At 43.7% G+C, this 9,946-nt stretch overlaps 1 protein-coding gene across 2 annotated transcripts; it reads right to left on the bottom strand.

Moving 5' to 3' along the window:
• Positions 1-741: 741 nt before the first annotated feature.
• Positions 742-7,047, bottom strand: LOC139305259 (resistance to inhibitors of cholinesterase protein 3). 2 transcript variants are annotated; one of them, XM_070929206.1, is made up of 6 exons: positions 6,903-7,047; positions 5,079-5,299; positions 4,909-4,978; positions 4,696-4,786; positions 4,097-4,206; positions 742-1,652 (listed from the first exon to the last, which is right to left on the bottom strand). In XM_070929206.1, exons 1-6 carry the CDS (start codon positions 7,045-7,047, stop codon positions 1,255-1,257), a joined length of 1,035 nt encoding a protein of 344 aa, XP_070785307.1. In that variant the 3' UTR covers positions 742-1,254. The 2 variants fall into 2 exon arrangements, with proteins under 2 accessions (XP_070785307.1, XP_070785308.1); XM_070929207.1 differs by having other exon boundaries at positions 5,079-5,296.
• Between the last annotated feature and the right edge of the window lie 2,899 nt (positions 7,048-9,946).

Raw genomic sequence — 9,946 nt, 5'->3', positions numbered from 1 at the left:
GACGTGGTCTAGTTTGTGTACTTTGATTTGATAAAATATTCTTTAATTACCCTTGGAGAGTCTCCCTCTTGTTGTGGCCACATATGATCATACATACTGAGATTAACGCTGGTGCTGTTGTAGCCATAATTCCAGTAAGATTTCTTGACATTTTTTTCTTTAAATCCAAACCTGAAATTATTAGTTGTATTTGGAAATGCAGAGTTAAGGGCACCCTGATGCCAGCTTGACGTATGTTTCCCAGCCAATAAGAGATGAGTCTACATAAACTCATCTCATCCAGCAGCACTAGTGTCAACCCCTTTATGATTTGTAAGACTTCTATGGATTTTGCCATGAAATCATCCATCTCTGCAATTTTCTCATAACCAACAGGGGTACGGGCGGCAGCACAGGACGGTGCAGGTTTAAGGTGGCCCCCGCTCATGTCCCGTGGTATTCATCACATCTTCACAGCAGACATTTTTACTTGTCATAGCAGGAAAAGCTACGACTAATGCCTTTGTTCCATTTAAGTGTCCCAGTGACAAATCCGGCACGTTTAAAAAGGTGATCATTTGTGTTAATAAAATAAAATAAGACAGGAAAGGAAAAAGGACATTTTGGGCTCTATTTTCATGTCAGCACAAAGACTAAAACAAGTGGGAGGAGCAACAAGATGGAGATGGGAGTCCCAAGCAGATGAGGCATCGCAAGTGTTGTTTTTTTTTTTTTTGGGGGGGGGGGGGGGGGGGTGACATAGCTCTGTGAATGTGTGTCTGATGACTCCTGGGGCCAGATGTATAAACAATTATGTACGCACACATAAACTGGTGCTCATTAAAAACACATTGTGTGGCGAGAACGTGTGCACAACCATGCATATTGAGATGATAAGGTGGGGATGCAAAATTAGGTTATTTATGTTTCGGTTTATTCCGTTTAGGTTGTTACACTTACTTTAACACAAAGTTTTATGCACCTGGCCCCTGGTCTGTTTTCAGCACGACGTCACTCACCTGATTATTTGGGGATTCCATTGACAGAAACGGGACTACAGGACGACTTAGAGCCGGGGCATTCAGTCTGACTCTGTGCTATTATGAGCAGATGCAACAGGAAAACAGAGCCCTATGTGTTTACTGTTATAGAGCTTCTTGTTTCTTATGAATGCAATATATGTTTAGGATGAATATGTAGACAGCCTTTCAGATAATAAATATTCATAATAATCTTGTCACATTTCTGTACAGCGCATTAAGTCCTGCAGCAAGTTCATTCAGGCCTGTTGCGTCGCCTGAGGCCCGGCGCAGGCAGCTTGGCTCCCACCTGCTCAATGTTTGTTTCGTATGAGTCGTCGGGTGAAGGCATGAGCTCAGAGTCCTCCAATCCCTCCTCCTCTTCCTCCTCCTCCTCCTCTTTATCGTCGTCCTCCTCCACATTCCCTTCTTCCTCTGCTTCCCTGTCAGATTCCTCTGGTATGAGCTCCTTCATCTCTTCGCCTTCCGTTGCAGCTTCATCTTTGGCTTCTAAACTCTTTTGGTAGACCTTTTCAGAAGCGTCTGCTGTTCCCACAGAGGCCTGCTTGTGCACCAGAGGAGCCTCCGCTGCCGAGGTGCCGTTGGCTCCGAGAGATTCAATGAGCTCGTCCAGATTACGCCCGCAGGATGCCTCTGAAAGTCACAAAACGAGGGATATGAAGTGAACCACATATTTTATTGACAATCAAAAGTACAAGCACCTGCATAAACTCTCTACTTAAAGCCCGTACTTAGATACAGTACAGTCCAAGTCTCAAAGAATAGCCGGACACAAACAAATTAAAGCCAGATGCTTAAAAGCGAGGTTGCGCTTCAACAAAGGGATTCTCAGTGGAGTTCTAGACCTAAAATCCAATATTCCAAAAGATTATGGAGGGGTGGCACATTCCCGGGTCAGGGGTCAGCAAGTATACAGGTTACAGGTACAGGTAACACATTAAAGGGCAGAGTTAATACACACGCTGGGAGTTGGAGCCAATCACTTTTCTCATCCCATGGTTCTAGATACAGGGACCAATCAAGTCGAATTTAAAGCCCATTACATTCCATACTGGCCATCACTGATTCACTACTATGACCATACACTAGATGGCACCAAAGGGACATCTGAATTGTGGGATGATCTTAAGGTTGATCCAACATTCTTAAGTGGTTGCAGTCAGAGTTTGCGGGTTTCAGAAAGCATTTTAAGCTGAATCATTAAGTCCATTTGGTGTCATAGTAAACATTTCTCTCTGGGCCACCTCCTCTCCATCATGACTCTCTCAATCCCACAGAATGTTAATGAAGAGGGTGTGAGTGCTGTTTGCTTAATGTTTTGCAATTGCATTGCAATTGCACGGTCCATATGCCAGACCCACAGAGGCGTAACAACATGTAAATCACATGAGTCGACTGACAATTAATACATTCCCGAATGGGGATTTTTCCCTCCCAGCGAGGGGATGGTCGAACAAGTTCCTCTTTGCTGTGTTGTTGCACAACAGGCACAGTCACCACAGCTATACTGTCTTTAGCCATGTGGGCTCATTTTGCATCATATTTTTGTACACAAAAATCTCTGGGGGATTTGCATAAGTCCTTCAAAGATTGTTCTTGATTGAAGCGCAGGCCAGTGCCTCTTTTTTTTGCATATTAGATAGGAAGTCAGGGCGAGAAGTGGCGTTGGCACGATGTATTTCTGAACAGAGTCGGAGGCATAACCTCTTTCCTTGAACCGAGTAGCCATGGTGGGTTATTTTCTGGAGTCAAAGTCATCGAGATCTGAGCAGTTGCGTTTGAGCTTCAAAAACCGGCCATTGGATGTTTGGGATGATTGCTAGTGTCATGCAATTTGTGTTCCATATCTTTTCGGTAGATAGAAGCGTGAAAAGCTCTCTTTGTGCATGGGTTGCATCCAAATAACCGACTTTCTCAGTGCTGTGTTCACAGGTGAATTCAAGATGGTTGGAATTACCTGCATTCTAATAGCTCGCATATTACACATTTCCACATCACACATCCATCGGGACAACAGTATAAAGATATCATACTCACACTGCTCTGAGTTTCTCTTTTCATCAATTATTTAGCAAACAAAACAGGAGCAGATAAGAAAACAGGAATGCTTCACAAAACCGGGGAACTTAGGAATGACAGCCTGTCTCTAATATAATCCTATTTCAAATGAAGGCCTGGTTCTCGCTGCACCTCAGATGAATAAAGGCCACTATTTGATAAATGTACAATACTGCATTCTGTTGAACTGCACTGAAAGGGAACTTTGTACCCCTGTGTTTGTCGATATGTTAATATTTTCCAGCAGGCCACAGTCAGCCCAACAACCTTGCTGATATATTTGCACAAGTGTGTGTGTGTGCAGAGGGCGGGGGCGGGGGGGGGTCTCCACTTATTCTGTTTGAATAAATTTGCCTTTACCTTATCCTCTGATGTCTGCGGTCTTTCATGTGAAAATCTAAAATTTTCCTCAACCAAGCTGTAAGCTGTAAAGACAGCCTGAACAGCTGTCCCACACTATTGTTCACACTATGAAGGACGCCTCTGCCTGCACCCTCCAAAAGAACAAACAGGTGGGCATAACATGACCATGCTATTAAATGATCAGGGTGCTGATTTTCTGATCAGTAAAATCAGCAGCTGTAGTCTTTGCTTGAAATGAAAACCTGCAGATTCTGATTCTGAAAACCCATAAAAGCACCACAGCACACATCCTACAAACAAACAAAAGCTTGTTTGTATAACGGAGTAAAGTTGTTGCATCTACAATACAGCTGATTCATATCGGCTGATATTAGTGCCTCAATGTGGCTGTTGTTGAATTGCAAATTGTGGTTTATCACAACAAGGTGCGCAACACTGATGCCACAGCAACGCAGTATGCGATTTATTGGGAAAATGCCCCATCAGTTAGCATACTGTATGTATGCAAGCTAACACTGTTACTGAAGGTTTGTCTGAGTCCAAAAAGATCACTGGCGAGTAACAGCAGGAATAGTAATTCCTAAAATCAGATTTGAGAAAAAAAAAAGCCTTAGCACTGCAGTGTGAACACATTCAAAGACAGTCGTTCAGCCCACCGTTGATGTTCAGGGGTGGACAGTCCATTCCTCTCTTCTTCATCAGGTACCGGATGGTCTGGAGTTGAGACATGATCTCATTCTTCTGCTCCTGGGCCACTGATTTCACACTGAGGAGACAGAAGAGGTGAAAACTACACGAGGACGAAAACAAACATATCCCAGAGGACATCCTCTGGGCATATCGTAAGCCCGCAGCCCTTTAACTGGAGGAGCAGTTTGCTGGTTAGCTTAGCACGCTGTTAGCATGCTACTAGGCTCAGAGGGCTAGGTCCCAGGCAAATTCTGCAGATGTAAGGAGTGTCTTTTTTTGTAGGATTTCTGAGCAAATGCATGGATGATACGTCTTTATGGTGCAATTCCCAAATTTTAAAAGAACTGGAAATTATCAGTTTTTTTTCTTTCCAGAAGCTCATCAGGCAACATTTTCTAATGTCTCAAGCTAAAAACAAAACACAAAACAATAAATGCCACAGGTCTGCTAAAAGAAAAGGGACAGGGACAGCAGGGGGACAGTAAAATGAGCATCATATTTCAGAACCACAACTGGCATGGTGCGCACACCTGGAGACCACAGCGCGTGACAACTCATCACTCACCAGTTCGTGAGCGGGTCCAGCTGGGTGAGGATGGAGTTGAGCATCCTCTCTGTCTGCGCTAGCCTTTGTTCCAGCTCGTTCAACTGGTTCTCTGCACAAAAACAAACACACACACACACGACACATCTGAATTTGTCACGGTAACCAAATATGTGCTTGACCAAAGAAAACCCACATATGCAAATAGAAATCCCAAATGTATGTGACACACACCTGCCTCTACTGATTTTTTGGCTCCTTTTGAAAATTTGTCCTTTTGTGCCTGGTCGTCCGCAGATTTGATCTGCGAGTTGAAAAGAATAAAGCCGCACAGACTTACTGATCACCTTTCAAAGTTGTATATTCTCCCAGTGTAAACTGGCGTTGCAGGTGTCTTTGCCTACCTTCAAAAACTTGTAGGCCGCAAACACTCCAACTCCGATGGCGTAGAGAGGCATCAGTGTGAACACGTAGCCCTTGTTGCTGTTGGATTTGTACTTGTCACTCTTCAGCTCTTGCTCCATCAGCTTCTTCATCTGCTGCATGCTCTCGGGGGTCTGAGGGGTACCGGGGGAGTTCATGTTGATGGGCTGACCTCTCACTGCGCCGGGGCCCGGACCTGCTGCTACAAACACGTCATGGAGGACAAACACATGACAGATGCTCCGTGGAGAGGATGGGGGCTTTAAGATCTGAGCTCATACCTCACATCTCCACAGCATTCCAGTTAACATTTTTTAAATGAACTGCTGTTGAAATAAAGCTAGTAAACAAAAATAAACTACTCATAGAGTAAGTAGCATTTTTACCATTTCCTCTTTATATGCTACTTAAACAAAATTAAATAAACAAAAACACTGCAGTGGCAAGACAGCCAAACAGTATGATCACCATATAGAGGCTGTTACGTCACTTGTCACAATCAAACACAGTTGTAGTTTCTACAAAATGCTAATCATCTTTCTTGCTAAGAAATAAATGTTCTCCAGCCTTTGTCAAAAAAATCCAGGGAAAACCCTGATGTTGGACTTAAATTCATCAGGCAGACAAAGAACAAGACTCCGCATTAATGCTAATGTTGCTTCCCCTCAGTTTGCTAACAAGTTTGCCATGTCAGCTGAACAGGTCAATATTGTGTTTAGATCCATCAATGCAGGTGGTAGCAGATCGGTGCACAGTATCGGAAGACACCTCGCTATCGAGGTGTCAGCATCGGTACTGAGAGATCAGTACATCCCCACTCTAAACCCTGAGATAGAATTTGATCAAATGCAAATAGATACAAGTGTATAAATACAAATGTGTTAGCAAAAAATGGGGATACAAGTTAAGGCAATTTGGAAGCAAATGAAATAACACCCTTGTGCAACATAACATGTATAAGGCTAAAAATCTGGTGTGTGTGTGTGTGTGTGTGTGTGTGTGTGTGTGGCCTATGAAAGGAACAAAATCTAAATTGAATTTCCTCTCCTTTAAAGTGTGATCCAGTCCAGCTAATGCCCAATATAGCTTAGTGCAATGGTGATTTTCTGCTGACCCAGACAATACAGCTCTGTAACTTGAATGGGGTGGCCAGTTCGTCCCCTCTGATATCAATAGTGCCCCTGTGAGTTTGACAACAGGCAACAGATGAACAACACCTGGCAGAGAGGAACAAACCCATGCCGGGGGGGGGGGGGGGTATTCCTTTACTCTGAGTATGGCTTCCTCTTTGCTACCAATGCCAGTGTTGGACTAAAAAGTACAGATTATCTAAAAAAAAAAAAAAAAAAAAGTAAAACGCACTAAATCCTCTTTGAAAGGAAGGGGGGAGTTGGCTGACATCGCTGTGAAACGAGTCCAATGACATCATCTAATCTTGATGCTGATTTCCACCTTAAGGAGAAAGATGTGAATGTTTGTATAACACTGACTTTACTGTCCTTTACTGTCACTTGAACTGTACAGTGCAGCGTGTGTTTAACAGCGCGTTGTGCCTTTAATAGGCGGACTTTACTGGACTTTTGTAACGACACGTTGAGGCGTGGTACCAAATCCCTTCTGTTTCGACCATAAACTGCGCCTGTAGTCTTCTGCCATGACCGTTACTTTAGGGAAACCTTGTCAGTGCACGCGATAGCACACGCGAAGTGGAAAGACGAGTGCGCTCGAGGCAAAATGACAGGGGCAAGCGCTCGTGAACCATGTCCCCCCAGTCGTTTCCCTCTGCGGCGAGAGACATGTCCTACCTTTCCTGGTGTAGCGAGGGTCAAACCGAGTTTCCTTCGTCCCCGTCCCGCCGCCGCCGACGCCAAACAACCTCGGCAGGACGACGAACGTGAAAAGCACGGCCGTGAAAGCCAGGGCGACTTGTTGTGATGTTGACAAGACCATCCTCTCGTGAGCACACAAACCAAACTGCGCGTGACACCCGCCGAAAAGGAGCAACGCCAGCCGGTAAAAGTTGTGGCGGAAGACCGTCGGGACACGTTCAGCTGGCAGGCTAAATATCCAATGAAAACAATGCGATATGTGAGCCCTGAACCAAGGCTGTTCAGCTCAAAACAGCTGCTCCACTGGCTGCGATAACATGAACAGGACTTCCGGGAAGGACGTTTTCAGAATAAAAGCGTCAACTGAAAAACTTAGGGCACACAAAAATGAAACTGTCTGGGACTTTTTTTTGGAGGGGGGGATTTTTAATTGAATATAGTATTAATAACAAAAAACTAGTGGTGGAGGTAGCATATTTTACAATTTTAACAATTTGCAGGAAACAATGGGAGTACAAGGACTTTGAGAGAGCTTGTTGTGCATGCTGGAGTGAGTTGGACCCTTGAGGGTTTCCCAGAAGCCGTGGGTTCTGTTAATGTCCTCTAATGTTGGAAATTGTGGTTGAGTGGTTTTGACCACATCCCTTCTGTCAGTGCTGGGGCAATAAGAGAAAACATTCGTCTCTGATAAAAGTATTCCCAGGGCGTGGCACACCAATAAAGGTTAACAAAGGAGCTGATGGAGGGAGGCACGTTTACTCAAGTGTCTTCTCAGGAAGTCTTTGCTGCGATATGTTAAAATACCATGTGGAAGTTAACAGACCATGTGAAATCCAAAGTATTGGGAACACTGGGGAACCCCTGTCTCCATAGATGAGGACATGGTGTTGGGGGCTAGGTTGCTTGCAGAGTACCACCTTAGGTTCTGATCTGGCTGTCTGTGGGCTGACTCATTGTCGGCAGAGATCAAACCTGTGCTGGTCGTCTGCCATATGCAAACACTTTGTGAAACACACTTCTTTGCTTTCTTGACGAGAGTTAGATGAGAAGATTGGTACCACTCTCAGCCATTGTCTGTTCAATATGAAGCTACATCCAGAAGATGGTAGCTTAGCATAAAGACTGGAAGCAGGGGGAAAACAGCTAGCCTGCCTCTGTCCAAAGGTTAAAAACATTTGCCTAGCAAAACAATGAAAGCTCAACAATTAGCATGTCATATCTGGTTTTTGTAATTTACATTACTCACTGTGGTTTCCAGGCGACCAGCAGAGACTCCAGGAAGTCTGCACCTGGCCAAGAAATTAGGCTTGTTTCGAGATGAACTGCGCCTCGCCTGTAAAATAGACGAGATCAGGCCGCAAAATCCATCTGTAGGCTGCCTGAGGTTTGCAGACCACTTGATTAATATTTAATCTCACAAATGTAACAAATAGAAAAACAAACTTTGTACCAATTAATTGATGATACTTCTTAGTATAAAGGTTTTGAGGTCATAAGAAGTGGATTTGTGGACGACCCACTGTACCCCGCTCTACCTCCTGTGCGACCGTGCTATCCACTGCACCACCTGCAGTCTATTTAAAGATAGTTATGCTGCTAATAGGTCCCACTTTAGTCTTTACATACTTATTTGTACATTATGTGCACTTAAACTAATACTTACAATACACAAGTTGGTTCAGTGCCACGTTACAATGAGAGGGGTCCCCCAGTCCAAATCCTGCTTAGGGCCCCCAAAAGTCGAGGGCTGGCCCTACTGTAAGGTTCTGTATCCCTAGTCCCCAGCTCAGACTTGATAACAAAATAAGAAAAAAGCCACAAATGTATTGTAGCCTACAATCCTGTTGTACATGCCTGGAACAAAACATTATTATACATTATGGATCTGCATTGAAAGTGACATTTAAAGAAAAGAGCAGATGCTGTAGTCCTAGCATCTGCTCTTTTCTTTAAATGTCACTTTTTATTCAGGATGGCTGATGTTGAGGGCCTGCAATAATATTTTTTTTGCAAATACTAGGGAGTAAATGTTAATCCACTGAGAAAAAAAAAAGGAAAGTACACTGGGTGATTTGACACGGACCTTGTGGAGTTGCAATAACAAATCTGTAACCCATTTATATGATGCAGTTGATATGCAACCTATAACCCCTTCAGTTTAAAAAGTTACAAATATAATGGCAGTCTCTATTTTATTATATAACCAATTAATCTCAGCTTTTGGCGGGTGTGACCATAACAAAAAAAAAAAGAAAATATTTTAAATCAACTTTTAACAAACGGAGAGCTGCTGAGCTTTTATTTTGAATGGTACGTACCCAAACCGGGACTTACTCGATTGACGTCCTGTCTCGCAGTAGCACAGCAAGGAAGGGGCGCCACTGCCCCCTGCCGTTTTCTGGGATACACTACATTTCTGTGTTAATAGCGAAGCTTTCAGGATTTGAAACTGTTTGGGGTTTTTTTTTTCTCCACACCTCTAATGATGATACTGCTACGGAAGTCGAGGTTTATGTGACCTTACTTTGACACAACCGTTGACTGAAAGCAGAAGCACAGCACCTGCTCATGCTCTGAAAACTTGCCTACAGACAATGCAAAGACCAGAGGGTAGGTGTCTCTTAATATGCCATAATAATGTTTTACATGCTGCTGCATCTCGTTCATTACCCCCACGCTTCTTTGCTCTACGTCCTTGTAACATTACTGAGCCACAAAAAAAGAACAGTTGCCGTTTCCCAACGACCCATCACTTATTGCGCTGCAATAACTGACAAGACCTCTGTTGAAATTGCCGCTATGTGGCCTCCTCCGTTCTCCATTAACACGGAAAGTCACCAATAAACATTTTCTCAGGAAGTGATCGTTATGAGGTTTATAATGGACACGAAAAACAGAACTAAAGAAAGATGTATATATTTTTTTTGCATTTTGTCCTGCGCAAGGTGACGTAGCATGAGCCATATTTGAAGACGTGCATTCAAATCACATCACTTCAGCCGACCTTTAACCGAACATGC

The sequence above is a fragment of the Enoplosus armatus genome, chromosome 22, assembly GCF_043641665.1.
Source record: "Enoplosus armatus isolate fEnoArm2 chromosome 22, fEnoArm2.hap1, whole genome shotgun sequence".
Classification (NCBI taxonomy): domain Eukaryota; kingdom Metazoa; phylum Chordata; class Actinopteri; order Centrarchiformes; family Enoplosidae; genus Enoplosus; species Enoplosus armatus.
This window is presented reverse-complemented; position numbering and strand designations above follow the sequence as displayed.

Coding starts and splice junctions, on each gene's coding strand:
- LOC139305259 (XM_070929206.1), bottom strand. CDS start 7,047: ATGGTCTTGTCAACATCACAACAAGTCGCCCTGGCTTTCACGGCCGTG. Junction 5,300..6,902: donor CCCTCGCTACACCAGGAAAG/GTAGGACATGTC, acceptor ACGTGTTTGTAG/CAGCAGGTCCGGGCCCCGGC. Junction 4,979..5,078: donor CGGCCTACAAGTTTTTGAAG/GTAGGCAAAGAC, acceptor TTCAACTCGCAG/ATCAAATCTGCGGACGACCA.